The 18130-nt window shown below is 38.2% G+C and overlaps 2 protein-coding genes across 2 annotated transcripts in view; both read left to right on the top strand.

Annotated features, from left to right (window-relative positions):
• The window catches only part of LOC126762710 (39S ribosomal protein L20, mitochondrial), a 366701-nt gene that overhangs the window by 249833 nt on the left and 98738 nt on the right, over positions 1-18130 (top strand). The gene's annotated exons all lie outside the window — the stretch shown is intronic.
• Positions 6032-6823, top strand: LOC126762798 (uncharacterized). The gene is made up of 3 exons (XM_050479842.1): positions 6032-6252; positions 6310-6428; positions 6531-6823. The coding sequence occupies exons 1-3, from the start codon at positions 6167-6169 to the stop codon at positions 6821-6823; spliced, it is 498 nt and encodes a 165-aa protein (XP_050335799.1). The 5' UTR covers positions 6032-6166.

The raw sequence follows: 18130 nt of genomic DNA, 5'->3' as shown, positions 1-18130 counted from the left end.
CGTGGTTGAAGCTTTCGAGTTCGGGTTAATTTTGCTGATTACCAACATTACCGCCCGGAGAGCGCCAAAGTGGAAGGCAAATGCCGCCAGAAGATGTGGCAAATTGATAAGACAAAATGTGCGAGAAATTGAGAAAGTTAATTAGTAAAAGCACGATTTCCAGATCGAAATTAAGGATAAGAAAGGGATTGAATGAATAACAGAAGGTAGTGAATCCAACAAGTGGCTATTAGCAACATATGCATTTAGTTTATTATTATTCCATTTTCAAAGACTACCGACATAAATATTTTTGTGCTTGACTGGCGTTTATTGGAATCAAGAGCACTCAGCGAGATCTCGTAATTACCAGTGCTGTGTGTTTAAACTGCTTGAATGGTATGAAGCACAGAACCAGTATCTAAATTAATGAAGACAACCTTGGATTCGAGTCAAGACAGGGCTTAAATTTCAGACCAAAGCTTGGTAAAGACAGGTGTGGAAAAATAATTATGCTGATCAGCTATTAATTTCAGTCTGGAAAGTGATATTATAATGAGCGGTATCTCGCAAAACAGCATAATTTGAGGGATGGGGTAGCAAATGAAGCTTTAAAAAAGAAAGTATTCAAATAAGTACTAGAAGTATTCACTTGGTTGGTTTCCATCTTTAGAAAGTAAGTAAATGAAGAACAGCTTTCAAACCTAAAACGACGGAATAGTTTTTATCATGATATGAATTTATCACCAGCCTCAATGCCCGTGCTGTTCTTGATTTTTAAAAATTGTTATTTCTAATAAGTTCTAAAAATATACTCTTTACTGGCCGAAAGACCACATACGAGGAGTAATTTTTCAACTATTTGAAAGAAATTTTTCGAATGACTTGAATCGAGTCAAATTGCAATATGATTCCATTCGGGAATCAGCTGAAATCTTCCTTCCAATTTCCATAATACTATTTCCAAATAAGAAAAACAAACGTAGATCATTCAAAATATATAATACAACAAGTACCAAAAAGCTGCTCATAAAAACAGAATTTATCGAAGTGGTGTAGTGTGAAATATATAGGAAATATTATTATATGATTATATCTCAAAAGTTTGGGTTGTACCACAAAATACTATCAGATCTGGCGAAGAAGATCATAATGTAGCATCAGTTGGCTATCTTCTTAAAGAATTTGAAAATAGACATCGTAAATTAGTAATGTATCAATGAAAATCTACTTTATTGGATAACAATCGATAGCTTGGTAAGACCATGATGGGAGGTAATCTCTCGTTAACAGTTTCTGGGCCCGAATACGTATGTGACTGTAATAAAATCGGTGATTGTGGTGTAATTCTGATGCCATGGGTGGCAGTCTCCCTAGAGGTTCAATGCAAGCTAATCGTGTGACACAAGTTGACCTTTTGTCAGCTTGTTGTATATTTTCATCAAACCGAGAATCCTACCAAGATGGTTAGTGCGTCCATTTCACACTACCAAATGGTACTGGCTGTTAAATGGCGGCGCGCTATAACTTCATATATTTTATTACCAGCTTCCCAAGCTTCTTATAATACCGCATAATTTCGTTGAGCAATGATAAATCTTAGAGATATTAGATGATAGGTTTACAACTTATTGTTTCCTCTCTAGTCCTACCGAAGTTATTTACTTAGATCTTAAGTTTTATAATACAATCGAAGAACTAAAAATTTAGATATTATTATCACCGGGCTCTTTAGTGCGAGCATATTTGGGAGAATTGTCTCTGTAGTCTCTATTTATGCTTTCGTAATGGGAGGGTACAACTAATACCCGCGTTTCTTTGATGGTATTGATTCTTTTTTAAAATCCCTGCTTTAAATTCAAAATCGGTTCGAAGGGTGGTTCAGCTCTCTTTTGCCTATTTTGCTAATTGGATACGTTCAGTTGCGATTTTTCCAAATATTTGCCAAGGTAACCTATTAAAATGTTCCCTTAATAGTTATTTTACAAAAAAAAAAAAGTTGTTTATTTATTTTCGCTTGCCAACAACAAGCTGTGTAATTGAGTTTTCCACTGAGTGCGGTTGTCCTTTTCCGTCTGAATTTGCAATTGGATATTTGATTGAATGCAATTGCATAAATGAGCGCTTGCCTTCACACACCCAATCACATGCGTTTCGGTGCCTGCATAAATGATGTGATATTTGTTTGTACAGCCTACACCTGCGTGAATATAACATATTCACATAAGCACACACACACACGCTCACACACAACTAAATGTACGTTTGCGTTTGCAAAATTGATGAAATGCAAACAATAATAAAATGCAAATGTAACAGCTGCAAGGTGTTAGTGATTGTGGATGCTCAGGGGGTGTGGTTAGCAAAGTGCGAAAACATAAGAGGACACTGAGTGGCCTAGAAACACATACACGCACATTCATTATATTCGTACTTTGGATGGCTTTAGGATGTCTTAAATACATATGTATGTATGTATATATGTACATATATACATACAAAGTGCGTTCTAAAGAAAACAGGAATCTAGCGCCCCCTGATGGCGCCATCATCGACTGGTGCGTTTGAATCTGCTATCTTTATCGATTGTCCAGTGACATGACATTCATGACATTTCATGGAAGTGAAGTTATTGCGTTTTAAGTGTCAGTATGTTTGTGTTAATGGTGCGAAAATGAGCTTCGAACAAAGAGCCAACATTAAGTTTTGTTTTAAAATTGGTAAAACTTTTACCGAAACATTTCAATTGATGAAACAAGTTTATGGCGATGATTGCCTATCCCGTAGCAGAGTGCACGAGTGGTTTCAACGTTTTCAAAGTGGTCGTGAGCACATAAATGACGATCAACATGTGGGCCAATCAAAATCCGTGATCACCGAAAATTCCATCGAAATTGTTTGTGAATTCATCAAAAATCAGCCAACATCATCACTGAAATTCGTGGAAATGAAATTGAACATCTCCAAAACATCGATTTGTTGCATTTTGACCGAACATTTGGGCTTACGTAAGGTATGTGCACGATTTGTTCCACACAAATTGACTGACGACCAAAAATTGCTCAGAATCCGTCTCATCGATCGACGCATGTGACCGATTATTTGACAAAAAATCACATTTTAACCATTAACCACTCCCCGTATTCACCTGATAATGCACCGTGCGAGTTCTTCCTTTTCGGAAAAATGCATTTGCCCATGAAAGGAAAGCATTATGCAGGCGTAGAGCCCATTCAAAAGGCTTGCACCGGCATACTGGTGACAATACCGGCCAACGAGCTAAAACACTCGTTCGACATGCTTTTGGACCGTGCAAAAAACTGTATTGAAGAAACAATTTAAAAAAATTAAATAGATTTTGACGAAAGACTATTTATTCTTTTTTTTTAAGCCCTGTTTACTTTGGAACGATCCTTGTATAAGGGGAAACAGAGACGGAACTAAGAAAGCAGTTAAAAACACTGAAAGTTAGGAAATATGCTCAAAACATGGTCAATAAAAGATATACATATAATTGAGGTCAAAAACCAATATTTGCTTTTTCACAATTTTCAACGAAATTGTAGGTTGTGTCAAAAATTACTTTAGACGAAAAATCTAGATTATAAAATTGAAAATTAAGGAAAGCTGGCAGAAGAATATTTTCGGAAAAGTTGTATGAGAAAATCTTATTAAAATATAGATATACAGAGCCTTACAAAAATATTCGGAAAATTAATTTGAAGAAATAAAATGTCTATAATTCTTACAAAAGTTTTATTATTATTAAAATATATTATTTAATTACGTAACTGTAGTTTCAACTTTTATTTAAACTCAAGAACAAGTTTTAATTTTAACGGAACATAGGAAAAACACTGCAACTGTAAAATTCGGTGAATTTACATCACAAAAGTATTCGTACAAAAATTGTATATATAAACATATATATAAATAAAGGGTGATCCATTTCTAATTTCCTTACTCTCTTAAAAAAAATCACATATTCTTCAAATTTAATGGAAAGTTTTATCATCATTCGAAAGAACATTCTTGGTCCTTATTTTTGGAGGATTATCTCTCTCAAATGTTGACCACGGCTTCGTCTCAGATGATTCATTCGTTGTGTCCAATTTTCGATTACTCGTTCGAACATTTCGACTGTTAACTGCCGAATGATACGCGTGATGTTTCGCTCCTGATATTTGGTCAAAAGTCGACTATAGATACTGGGGTCCACATATTCGGTTCTAGAGTTTTGTGGTCCCGTTTTGTTGAAACCAAATGTCGCCGAGATCACGAGCTTCAACTTCAGGCCTCAAATAGTCGATTGTTATGGCGCTATAACAGTCCGCCATTGACGGTTACGTTCCCACCGGCATAATTTTTTAAGAAATATGGACCGATGATTCCACCAGCCCACAAATTCTGGATGAATGGCAGCTCTTGAATCTCTTTACGTTGCTCTTCGTTGTAGATGCGGCAATTTTGCTTGCTTACACACCCCATTGAACTTTTCAAGAGCCCATGGAGCGAAGTGATGTTACTTGGAATAGTCGAGGCTTCAGTTCTTGCACATGCCGTATTTTGTACGCTTTCAATTTAAGATAGCGACGTAAATTGCGCCAAGTCGTTCCATACGTTAGTCCGAGGTGGTGCGATCAGCTCCGAATCGACTCTCCACGGTCTTCGTGTATCTATATTTTCTTCACCGCGCGTTTGTCGTGGTCTCTTCGGTGGAATATTCTCCAATAGTGAATGCTGGATCTCAAGATGGGTGATGGGGTTGCGAATAGTATGCTCTGTCGGCCAATTATGTTGACCATAAGTTGAGCGAAGTGCGCGAAACACATTTTTTACAGAATGCGAATTTTCGTAATAAAGTTGAACGACTTGTAAACGTTGTTCAGGTGTAAGTGTTGTCATGATGAAATGGCAAACAATACTGGACGGAAATAATATGACAGCTTGACACGACTCACGTGTGATGTGCCAAAAAACGCTATTGAAAAAAGTACCTCGAGCGTATTTTCTTTAGTTTATTTCACGATAACGACTCTAACACGACTTTGATGTTTTTTCAGCGAATTCCTCTGCAAAATGCTGTAGACTGTTCCAACGCTTCTGTTGGTTAATTTTGACATCTCCTGCAAGGGTTTTCCTCATTTTCTTTGATTCATTCTTTCATTTTTCTTTGTGTGGTTTCTTTTGATTTTTTCCTATATTTTACACAATCTAACGTATTTCACACTGATACGTGCAATTAAAACGAAAGTTTTGCTGGGCTAAACTAAATTTAATGAAAATTTTTTGATATTCATTTGCTCAGGTTTATACTTAAAGTAGTTTAAGTTCATACTTTTTCCAAAATGAGTCTTGTTTTTTATATTAAGTAGATTCAAAACTTTATTAGAAGTAATAATAAAATTTCCAAAACAAAATGCTGCAAGCCAAATATCTTTTGGGTTCATTTTACAAACAAAATATAATATCTGAATACTTTTGTGAGGCACTGTGTGTAATTGATATTGGCATATTAGAAGAGTGTAAAACAAAAATTATTTGAGACACTATTTCTAAATTTTAGATTGTTAGTTTTAAAGGTATACTACTGTGATCAAATTGAAAAATGAATGTTGTCCATTTTATCTCCTTCAATGCAATCCCCTCCCGCGGCAATACACTTATGCCAACGAATTTTCCAGTCATCATAGCACTTGGAAAACTCCTCCGTCTTGATGGCCATCAGAGCCTTCTTCGATTCAGCTTTTATATCCTCAATTGAGTCAAAAGGGTGTCCTCGGAGTGGTCATGTAAATTTGCTGAATAGACAGAAGTTACACGGAGGTAAATCCGGCGAATGCGGTGGTTGCGGCACGATACTTGATCAGAGTGATTTGAAACTGATCCACGCTAAATCTCTCTGTGCGACTCTGATTTTGCGCCATCTGTTGGTCACATTTGTTTAATTGCAGCTGATTTTGACACTATAAACTGTCAGAATTAAAAACTAACAGACAAAGAAGACAAAAAAATAAAACAAAAATTGTCGGTTATAATACAAAATAAAAAAAAATGGAAAAATCTCAAAAAAAGAAGAGAGTTATGTGAAGTGAGGCTGCCGAGGCCGACCTTTTAGAGATATGGCAACAAAAAATGCCAGAGCTGCGATCTACGCGAAAAAACAATCACATATGCATATGAGGAAATGTCTTATGCAATGCTTTTGGCTGGACACGCTTATACGTCCACGGAGATAAAAATAAAATTGCACAATTTCAACAACAAATACAGGTAAGTAATAAATTATGAGGTAAACATATAATATTAAATATTTTTTTTTATTTTTAGACAAGAAAAGCAGAAAATTGGCCCATCAGGTCGGTGGAAACATTATGAGGCGGTATACCAAGCAGTAGGCGATTTTAAAAGTTTTTGTTCCGCCGAACTTGTGGAGGATAGCATTGTGGGTAAGTTTTAAGCGCATTGGAGTAGATTCCAATATTCATAATAAAATGAAAAACGTTTATGGAATGTTTCTTTACACTTTTATTTGTTTCTTCTATTTTCAGTTGACATGGAACCAATTTACGTGCAGGCCGATACGGAAGGAGAGTCGCCGCTCCCAAGCCCAGGCGATGGTCCTTCTACGTCGCGTGGTTGCGCTCGGCCATGGTCAAGCGATGCTGTAAGAAAGAAAAAATCAGCAATAACAATAATAGAGGACATTAAGGATGACTTAGTAAAGGAGACTGAGGCGATGAAGGAAGCCGATGAAAAGCGCCTTTCTCTCCTACAAACATATATAAACGATTCAAAAGAAGTGAAGGACGCTTTCATCGACTTTCTTCGTCGCCAAAAATAGATTAAAAATTTTTTTTTAAGTTTTAGTTTTAAGATATATGTATGTATATGAATGAATACGAAAATGGTAAATGAATATAAATATGTGAATGAATACGAAAATATATATGGAACATATATATAATATAGAAATATCTGTTTTTTTTGTACTGGAATTGAATTATGAGATAGTATGTAAGTATGGATCGGTTGAGATTTAATAATACTTCAAAGTTGAATGTAGTAACTCACAGAAATACGAAACGAATGCTTGTCTTATTTCCTCTGCTCTTGGGTTAACATTTCCACAAATGTTAGAGACGTCTTCTGGCAACTGCCGAGATTCGTTTTTGATTTGGTGTGCTGCAATCCACTTTTCATTAATTTCATCATTTTCCTCATTTAAAAAGTTGTGCAAAACGCAGCACGCTTTTATGACAATTCTCGTGTTGGCCATGTAGTTATCCAAGCCTTTTCCAACGCGTCTAAGCCTTCCCTTTAAATGACCGAAAGCATTCTCCACCACTCTTCGGCATTTCGAGAGTACATAGTTGAATTTTGTTTTATCCAAAGGTTGGTTTACACAAAATGGGTACGGTTTCATCAAATGTTCATCAAATTTGAACGCAGAGTCGCCCAACAAAACGACTGGAGCATTAACTGACGATATTTGTCTACCCATGTCTTTAAATATAGTAGATTGTGCCAACTCGCTTTTTAAAGATGAAGCCTCAAATATTGAAGAGTCATTACAACGGCCTGGACTACCAACGTTGATGTATATAAAGCGACATCTATAACATTAAAGAAATACATTAAGTGTTTAAATGAGCTTCATGAAAAAACTTACCTTGCATCTACTAAAGCCAAAAGAATTGTGGAATACCAGCCTTTGTAATTGTTGTAGTCAACACCGAACAGCTGGGCGAACTTCTATATGACAACTATCCAAACCAAAAAATGTATAAAAACTTGAATGTAAAAAAATTTACTTATTATAGCTCCTAACACTTGAGGGAAACCCAATGACTCAAAACCATTTAAATACTCGCGCAATAGAATTTCGTTCATTGGAATTTCTACAAATACAAAGGCCACAAACAACGCCAGACATCATGACAGAAATCAATTAGAATGGAGCATACTCTGCTTTTACCGATTCCGAACATATTTCCAATTGTTCGGTATTCTACAGAAGAGCCAAGAGCATATAAAGCAATAGCAACGCGTTTCTTTAATTGAATTACTTTCCGGTAGTTAGTGTTTTTCTTCTCCAAACCTTTCAACATAATACACAATTTAATGAAAGAATTGCGCTTCATTCGGAAGTTGTTTTTAAAAAATGCATCTGAATTCACCTGGCAGTCGACTTCTCAAAACATTTGGCCACGAGTCTGAATTATATACACATTATAATAGGTTGTCAAAAAAGTCTTGCGGTATTTTTATTGAATTTTTTTTTTTTTTTTATTAAAATTGAAATGAATTTTTGATGACTCATGCCCAGCTCTTGACCGATGCTACGGCTGCTACTATGCCGGTCTCTTTCGACCAATTCAGCGATCTTATCGCAATTTTCGACGACAGGTCTTCCGGAGCGTGGCGCATCTTCGACCACCACTACACCAGAACAAAAACGTTGAAACCATCGTTGTGCGGTGGAAATGGAAACTGTATCGGGTCCATAAACTGCACAAATTTCATTGGCGGCTTGAGATGCATTTTTGCCTTTATCGTAGTGGTACTGTAAAATATGCCTTATTTTCTCTTTATTTTGCTCCAAGTTTGCGACGCCATAACTCACGAACGACTTAAAAGAAACGACAATCAATCAAACACGTGTTAGCGCGTGAAGTGGGCTTTCCAAAAAGGTATAACATGACCCGATGCGACGAACAAAACTAGAACTACGCGCTTTCAGCGCCAACTAGCGAAAATACCGCAAGACTTTTTTGACATAATTAAACGAAGTTATAATACCAATATTTATATACTTGCCTTTATCCAAATAGACCTTGTTGAATTTGCTCCATATAGACTACACATTTTTAGTATTATGTGTTCATACAGCAAACGTTTCATTGCTAAGCGGTTAGAATCAAACAATTCCCAAATTATTTCCATTGAGCGGAGATAATTTAGAAAAAAGAAGACAATGTTTATAACAAAGGTACGACAACTCTTCGAAAACAGTTATCCGTCGAATTATAGCCTTGGATATGATATATTTCATTAATCATAACATTTGCTCTTTGAGCACTACAATATTAACCGGATTAATTTTCGCTCAGCCATTTTGGAGAGTGTGTGTTCTGCCCATCACTGCTTCACCTTAAAGCTTCAAGTAGCTCAAATATCATAAAAGCTACTTAATCATTAACGAATTAATAATAAATAATCATTTAAAAACAGATAATTACTGTGTTGCAGTAACTTTTGCGACTGGAAATAATATGGACTACATATCCTTGTACATATATATACACATATTATCTTTAACCTCAAATATTTACATGGATGCCTACATAAATAATTGTCTTGAAAATTTGCTTGAGTAAGTTTATTTGTGTTGTTGTTTTTGTGGCAACTGTGGTTTACCACAAACAATAGCAGCTGTGCTCAGCCAACCTTATTCCCCGAACGCCTCGCCGCTTGCTTGCCGCATTCTATCTTCCACATACGCTCTCTCATTAAAAACCCACTGTGTTATATATTATGATGTTAGATGTATTAGTAAGTTTGTATATGTGTATGAGAGTATTTATGAAGTCCCTTGGATGTGTGATGGATCTGGGCTTGTGGAGTACTTTAACATTTATTTATGTTGCTATTTTCATATTAGTGTAGACCTACATGCGTTCGGTCTCAGTTGATACAGCGAAGCTCTTTTTAAGCCTATGAGTGTAAGTTTCTAATGCTTAAAACTTTATACTGATAATCAGAATGTATGTAGTTATTTAATGAGTGGAATACTTAGGCAGCAGCTGAGCACGTCAAACGGTGGAAAAAGAAAAGACAATCTAGTAACCGAGTAATGAATTTATCTTTATATATATGCATACAGTTATAGATATTAATATACACAAATGTGGGTAGGTGCATAAACATGTATTTTGATATATTTAACTAAATATAAGGTTTTTAAAGAATTTTCTATCGGAATTTTGGAGGATGAAGTCATGTGTAGAAGTTCAGGCAAGTGAGGAAAGTTTTCTGATCGCCATTCACTTGGGAGTGACAAGAAACGATTCTTTTACATATGGGTCAAGCAGCCCTGCAACGTAAAAAAACACTACCAATGAAAAATTACCAACAGCCTCGGAAATAAACCCCCCTTTTGACGACGACCATTGCAAACAAAATAAGGATTACGATTTGAGGGCATGCATCTGTAATGTGTGGTCCCTTAATTGGGAAAGTGCCCAGCCCAGCTGGTTGATGTCCTCGTGAAAATAAAGGCTGCCATCACCGCCGTCGATACGATGGACGGGACAAGAACTGAGGCGAGTAGGTCCTTGTGGCATTTACAACACTTTTCATATAAAGGAGCGCAAGTTCGGTGTGGGGTTCGTGGTAGGAGAGAGACTCCGTCGCCGAGTACTGTCATTCACTCCGATGAATGTCTAGCCACAATCCGCATCAAAGCGAGGTTCTTCAACAGACCGTTGATTTGCGCCCACGCCCCGACGGAAGAGAAGGACGATGTGACCAAAGATGCCTTCTATGAGCGCTTGGAGCGCGCTTATGAGAGCTGCCCCCGCAACGATGTCAAAATCGTGCTTGGCGACTTTAACGCCAGGGTGGGCAAAGCAGGTATATTTGGCATTACGGTCGGTAAATTCCGAAATGAGTCGAGGCTGATCGACTTCGCCGGAGCCCCAAATATGGTTATCTGTAGTACTAGATTCCTGCACAAGAAAATACATCAAGCTACCTGGCAGTCTCCGAATCGAAGAGCCACCAACCAGATCGATCAAGTTGTGATAGACGGAAGACACGCCTCCAGTGTTTTAGATGTACGTACTCTCCGAGGTCCTAACGTCGATTCGGACCACTATCTTGTTGCAGCCAAGATACGCACCCGTCTCTGTGCAGCAAAAAACTGACGTCAACAAACACAAGGAAGGTTCGACGTCGAGAAGCTGCAATCACAACAGACAGCAGAACGATTTTCTGCTCGGCTTGCACTCCTGCTCTCTGAGAGCACTCGTCAACAACTCGGTATAAGGGAACTGTGGGACGGCATTTCAAACTCCTTACGTACAGCTGCAACCGAAACCATTGGTTTTCGGAAAGTGCAAAAGAACCGCTGGTACGGCGAGGAGTGCCGTGTCGCAGCGGAGAGAAAACAGACTGCCTACCTCACAACGATACGGTCGACCATAACACATGCGGGATGGAATAGATACCGAGAGTTGAAGAGCGAAGCGAGACGCTATTGCATGTAGAAAATGAGAGAGGCCGAAATTGGTGAGAGTGAAGAGCTTGACAAGCTCGAAAATTCTACGAAAAGATGCGGCGACTAACAGAAGGTATCACAACCGGAGTATACTCTTGTAGAACCCGCAGAAGTGATCTAGTGACTGATGCCCAGGGCATAGTAAAATTATGGAGGGAATTCTTCTCCAGCCTGCTGAATGGCAGTGAAAATATAACGCCAGGAGAAGGCGAATCAGATTCCCCAATCGATGACGATGGAGCATACGTTCCATTGCCCGACCATGAAGAAGTTCGAAAAGTAATTACCCACCTGAAGAACAACAAAGCGCCGGGGGCCACCACCCTCAACAAACTCATTGGACCTTATCAGTGTGGCTTTAGACCTGGAAAATCAACAACCGACCAGATCTTCACCATGTGCCAAATCTTGGAAAAGACCCGTGAAAGGAGAATCGACACACATCACCTCTTCGGCGATTTCAAAGATGCTTTTGACAGCACGAAATGGAGTGGCCTTAATGCCGCGATGTCTGAATTTGGTATTCCCATAAAACTAATACACCGAAAGCTCCGTCAGGATCGGGAAGAACCTCTCCGAGCTTTTCGATACCAAACGAGGTTTCAGACAAGGCGACTCTCTTTCGTATGACTTTTTCAACCTACTTCCGGAGAAAATAATTCGAGCTGCAGAACTTAATCGGGCAGGTACAATCTTATTCATATAAGAGTATACAGCTGCTGCCGCATGCCGATGATATTGATATCATTGGCCTCAACATCCGAGCTGTTAGTTCCGCTTTCTCCAGAATGGATAAGGCAGCGAAGCAAAAGGTTGTGGTTTGGGTTTTTTCAATGTTTTGTCAGAACTCAATTTTCAATAATTCGTTTGGGAACATAAAAAAAATTCCGATCGCGACCAAGCTTTACACAACCTGAGTCATCCGGAAGATTGTGCTAAAACTTCATTGAAATTTCTTGTTTATATACATATAAAGATATATGGGTCGTATTACTTAGAGGTATATTTTTTCAGACCAACTAAAATACTTTTCAAAACATGAAGAAATATTTTTAATTTCAGATATACATATTGCGGCACTAATTTTTTTCTACAAAACTTATTCCTTGAGTAATTCGCTTGCCGAATTTTCGTGCATTCGAATCAAGTGATATATTTCTTCAACTCGTCTTGAAGAAAAATGCTTTAAACTGCGTTTTTATAGATTTGAAATTTTTTTATGTCTTTTCGGTTAATGTGATTTAAAGACCTAGTACTTATATTTCGCTTATGCTAATTTCAGTTGACATTACTGAAATCCCTTCAATGTATTACGAAATTTTTATTTGAATTATCTTTACAATTTTCACATGTCTGCTACTCGAAACCGGATGGCTATAAAATATTGGTTACACTATAATTCGTTGAAGTATTCTACATTTCTAGTGTCATGAATTGCGATAGGTTTCTACGGAGTAAAACAAGACTTGACTGTGGAGCCTGAATTTGTTAGTAACAAGATTGCCGAGAGCATATTTACTTTTCAGTCACCCTTATGAGAGCAAACCCATGAACCAATAAATTCCTTTACAACTGAAAGAGTCTACTTTAAGCAACACATTTGCATGTATTTTGTCACATTCTCTTCGATTGATAATATGATAATAACATTCAATACTCCTCTGAAAAATATTGCACTACAAGCACAAACTATCAAATAACTCTCACATCTCCTCCACCTCCTCCCACTGCAAGTTAAGCTCTTATATTTGATCTCATTCCGGTTATTTGAGCGCGTCCACCAGCTTCACGGCAAGCAATTTTGCCAATTATTTTAATTGGCAACAAATACTTCGGCGGAAAAAGGAAAAGTCAAAACCCTACTCAAGTCAGGCGGCGGTGGAGTGGGGTCTCCAGACCGATTGGCCGCACTGGCTGCCAGTGGAGTGCTTCGTGTACACGCTCGACCGACCAGCGGCTTTGTGGCAACATCTCGCAGTTTGTTGGTTCTCAAGTATGCGCTGGCCGCCTTTGTGTTCGCCTTTCTGCGTAATATTTCAGTAAATAAATTGTTGTGTGCGAGTAGACATTTTACAAAACGGTATAAGCTTGTGTGTGTGTGCTTTTACCTTTCATAAAGCATGGGCATGCGGAAATTGAAAACGTGCTAAAAATAGGTTTAATGCGATATGCCATAAATAAGCTGATATACACAATATATTTTCCATGTATTATGTAAGAAGCTAATTCCATTAAAATATATATGTAAGAATTGCTGCTCTATTTAAGACCGTTAAGCGGGAGGTTTAGGCGGTTCATAGAGTCGAAATTTTGACGTGGTAGTCGGCCATATATGTAAACGTATTTGTAGTTATTACGAAATATCATATTCATATACAATTAGTCAAATTATATTCTCAAATGACAACAGTGACTCCTTTTAAGTCTTTTAAGACTACTAGGAGAGCATTGAATCTTTAGCCATTTACAATTGCCTTAATCCTAACAATTCATTTGAGGAATATAATAGCTATACGCGAATACGATGGTTTGTATCCAATACAATATAACTCGGAAAACAACCACGTTCATTTCCAGTTTAATTCAGTCGTTCTAACAAATACGCAATTGTTAATAAAGGGTTTTTCAAGAGATGACATAACTTGATTATTATTCCATTGTTCCAATATTCAGCACATGCGTTTTTTGTGGTGGTCTTCTTCATTACTTTAATATGAAGAAAACCTCAGCCGAATGACATCGTGTTTTGGTGAAAGTTTATGCTGAATATGCTTCAACTGGTCGAATGTGCCAGAAATGGGTTGCACGATTTTAAAGTGGTGATTTTGGCTTGGAAGTCGAAGAACGTCTTGGGTGGCCCAAAAAAGTTAAGATGAGGAACTGGAAGCATTACTCAATGAAAATTGTTGACAAACACATGAAAAGCTCGCAGAACCTTTGAGAGTCACTCAAGCACCAATTTCAAGGCAATTGGGCACCATATGATCTGAAGCCCAGCGAGGTTGGAAGTAATCTGCTTGTCAGAAATCCGGCTCGAATGTTTCAAAAAGAAATAGTTTTGCCTCGGATTGTGACTGGTGATGACAAATAAACCCTAAAAATAATATGTGAAACCTGGCCAACCAGCGAAATTATCCATAAACCCGAATATCCATGGCACCAAGGTTGTTATTTCTAGTTGGTGAGATCAGTGTAGTTATGCTTCTGGGTAAGCAGAGTAAGAGTCGTAGGGCTATACCCAATTCCTACCCTTCCGTCCTCGCCGCGCACCCTAGAAACGCGTTAAGTCGCTGTGTAAGATCCGGTAGTCAACCCGTGTGGAGCCTGAGATCCCGGCTAAAATTGAGGAAGCTTCAACGGAGCCACGGAAATGTAGTCGTGCTTCTGGGTAAGCAGTTACAGTCGTAGGGCTATACCCAATTCTTACCCTTTCGTCCTCAACGCGCACCCTAGAAACGTGATCAAGAACATGATTGGAGACTAACGAAAGGTTTCGAGACCGGAGCATACTCATCTACGACCCAAAGAGGTTATCTAGTAACTGATATCCAGAGCATATTAAAGTTACTTCTCCTGTTTTCTAAACGGCAGAGAAAGTCTAACATCTGAAGATGGCGAACCTGATTTTCCCATCTATAATGGTAGAATAGATATTCTGTTATCTTTTACTTTGATTCGAATAACAATTATCTGCCCGAAGAACAACAAAGCGGCAGAAGCCGATAGATTACCGGCCGATCTATTCAAATACGGCGGCGAAGAACTGACAATTACAGAGAAATAAGCCTTCTTAATATCGCATATAAAGTTCTATCGAGCGTATTGTGTGAAATATTAAAGCTCATCAACAAACTAATTAGACGTTATCCGTGTGGTTTTAGACCTGGAAAATTTACTAGTGTCCAGATTTTCACCATGCGTCAAATCTTGGAAAATACCTGCGAATAGAAGTTAGACACACACCACCTCTTCGTCAATTTTAAAGCCGCCTTCGACTGCCTCTATGCCGCTATGTGTAAACTTGGTATCCCCACAAAGCTAATACGGCTGTGCAAGCTAATGCTCAGCAACGCAAAAAAACTCTGTCTACATCCGGAAGGAACGTTCCGAGCCGTTCGATATCAAACGAAGTTTCAGACAAGGAGACTCCCTATCGTGTGATTGCTTCAATCTATCGATGGAGAAAATAACACGAGCTGCAGAGCTAAATAGAGAAGGTACAATCTTCTATTGATATCATTGTACTCAACAACCGCGCCGTTATTTTTATCTCTCAACCAGACTGCGTATGGGTATAGTTGTGATCGAGCGCAAGACGAAATATCTGCTGTCATCTAACAAACATTCAACGCATTCCCGACTTGGCTTATGAGATACGCTAGGGCATGTTGTCCGAATGGAAGAGAAGGTTTGTGCTTTGAAGGTTTTCTGTTCAGTTTCCGCCTGTGGAACCAAATAATGAAGAAGACCATCCCTCACTTTTAGGGTTGTTATAGGGTCACTATCGGTACATTCTGAATGTAAAGCAAACACGAACTAAACGCTGAAAGGCAAGTTTCAAATATTAACACACTAAGAAAACTTTTCTTACGAATCAATACGCTTTAAACTTGTGACAAGTAAATAAACAGTAATTTTCGTAACATAATTTCAGGCGCATACGCGTAGAGGCGGTGTACGTAAAGCTCAATGAGAACTCACAAGACGGACTCAATTTGGCTTGTTTAACTACGCGATGTGTCTGTGTTTATATGTTTTGGTGGTATGCTTATTTACTTACAAGAAAATTCACCAAAGGAATAACGGCTTATACACATATTGCCGGCACTTACGACAACTGTATAAAGCAATTTGCAGACCAACACTATATAAATAAATATTTTCCAGCGGGTGTTTTGCAAACTGAAAGAAAAACTCTAATTCCAGAAAGAAAGCCACGCATGAGGCTCATGATATTGTGCCTTTAGACATGGAGAATGATTTGAAGGCATATTAGGACGGGTCTACCCTTATATTCTTTGCCAAATATTACGATGGAATTTCTGAATAATGTACGAGGTTCATTCCAAAGTAAACAGAACTTAAAAAAACGGAACAAATGGTTTTTTAAATTGTCTCTTTCTGTCTTTCAGCTTTTTGCACGGTCTAAAATCATGTCGAACGAGAGTTTTAGCTCGTTGGCGGGTGTGGACGCCGGCATCTGCATAACGCTTTCCTTTCATGGGCAAATGCATTTTTCCGAAAAGGAGAAGGTCGCACGGTGCTATATCAGGTTTATCAGATGAACACGTGGAGTGGTTAATGGTTAAAATGTGATTTTTGGTCAAATAATCGGTCAGAAGCGTCGATCGATGAGACGGATTCTGAGCAATTTTTGGTCGTCAGTCAATTTGTGCGAAACAAACCGTGCACATACCTTACGTAAGCCCAAATGTTCGGTCAAAATGCGATAAATCGATGTTTTGGAGATGTTCAATTCCATTTTCATGAATTTCAATGAGGATTTCGGCTGATTTTTGACGAATTCACGCACAGTTTCGATGGAATTTCCGGTGATCACGGATTTTGATTGGCCCACATGTTGATCGTTATTTATGTCTTTACGACCACTTTGAAAACGTTGAAACGAACCACTCGTGCAATCTGCTACGGGATAGGCATTCATCGCCATAAGCTTGTTTCAACAATGGAAATGTTTCGGCAAAAGTTTTACCAATTTTAAGCAAAATTTAATGTTGGCTCTTTGTTCGAAGCTCATTTTCGCACCGATAACACAAACATACTGACACTTAAAACGCAATGACTTCACTTCCAATCTATGAAATGTCATGCAATTCTCATTGGACAATCGATAAAGATAGCAGATTCTAACGCACTAGTCGACATATAGATGGCGCCACCAGGGGGCGCTAGATTCCTCTTTACTTTGGAACGCACCTTGTAAAACATTCAGAGATTTTTTGGAGATCTATTGCGTTTTAGAATTTTTAGTAAATTGAGAATGCGGCAAATATTGAAACTGCACTTCCGCCTGGAGCGGTCAGTATCGGTTTGTTGTTAACAGCTTATTCATTCAAAGTCAATTTTGAGTGTGATTTGGATACAAGTCTAGTAAGTATCTTTACAAGGTATGCTCCATTTTTCAACAAAAATCTTTAGCACTTTGCATTTAGCTTCCGATTATTAGAAGCATCGCATGTCACTTTACGAAATAAGCAAAAGCTCTTAAAAAGTGGAAAGTGTGACAGTAACAAAAAGTTTGACTGCTGCTTGGGCTACATTTGAGTAGATTTTCGATCTCAGGCCACATCCAGAAATATATTTCCGTATATCTTCAATGTCTCAATCTTTACTCATATATTTTAACAAGAAGTCTACAACTTGAGATTCGAGCTCAACTATCTTTGCTGCATTTCGTGACGCACCCTAACCCGCTGACATCCTGCTGTGGGTGTGCCTGCCACATCACTTCGGGCTTGCGGAACGCGGTGGCTTAGCACTAAACACGCTGAAGTCCTGTGCAAATTTCGTTGAACCACTGAGCTGAAAAGCAGAACTTTTGTTATTTTCACATCTTGTTTTCTCGGTCGTCCCCGCCAGCAGCGGAGAAGTGTTTGGCTACATACTCTTGGCGATGTTTTATTTATTTTCGGCTCTTTACTGTTTTATCAGGCATTTGAAGTTTTGGTTTTGGTTTTTGTTTTTGTTCCATTTTTTGCCGAGTGTTTTTTCGTGCTGTTACAAACACACTCATCATTTTCGCATTATCCACACTTGAAGCTGACGCACTTTGTCCATTAGCGGCAAGTTAATATATGTTTTGCTTTGTTGTTTTCAATTGCAAGTTGTCGGCTTGCGCGCCTAACATCG

The sequence above is a fragment of the Bactrocera neohumeralis genome, chromosome 6 (assembly GCF_024586455.1).
Source record: "Bactrocera neohumeralis isolate Rockhampton chromosome 6, APGP_CSIRO_Bneo_wtdbg2-racon-allhic-juicebox.fasta_v2, whole genome shotgun sequence".
Taxonomy (NCBI): Eukaryota; Metazoa; Arthropoda; class Insecta; order Diptera; family Tephritidae; genus Bactrocera; species Bactrocera neohumeralis.
The sequence above is the reverse complement of the archived record's forward strand: the minus strand, read 5'-3'. Positions and strand labels throughout refer to the sequence as shown.

What these genes read in the sequence shown, in the direction of transcription:
- LOC126762798 (XM_050479842.1), top strand. Translation starts at nt 6,167, where the DNA reads ATGTCTTATGCAATGCTTTTGGCTGGACACGCTTATACGTCCACGGAG. An exon ending in AATTTCAACAACAAATACAG is followed by an intron (nt 6,253 to 6,309) that starts GTAAGTAATAAA and finishes TTTTATTTTTAG; the next exon opens with ACAAGAAAAGCAGAAAATTG. An exon ending in TGTGGAGGATAGCATTGTGG is followed by an intron (nt 6,429 to 6,530) that starts GTAAGTTTTAAG and finishes TTCTATTTTCAG; the next exon opens with TTGACATGGAACCAATTTAC.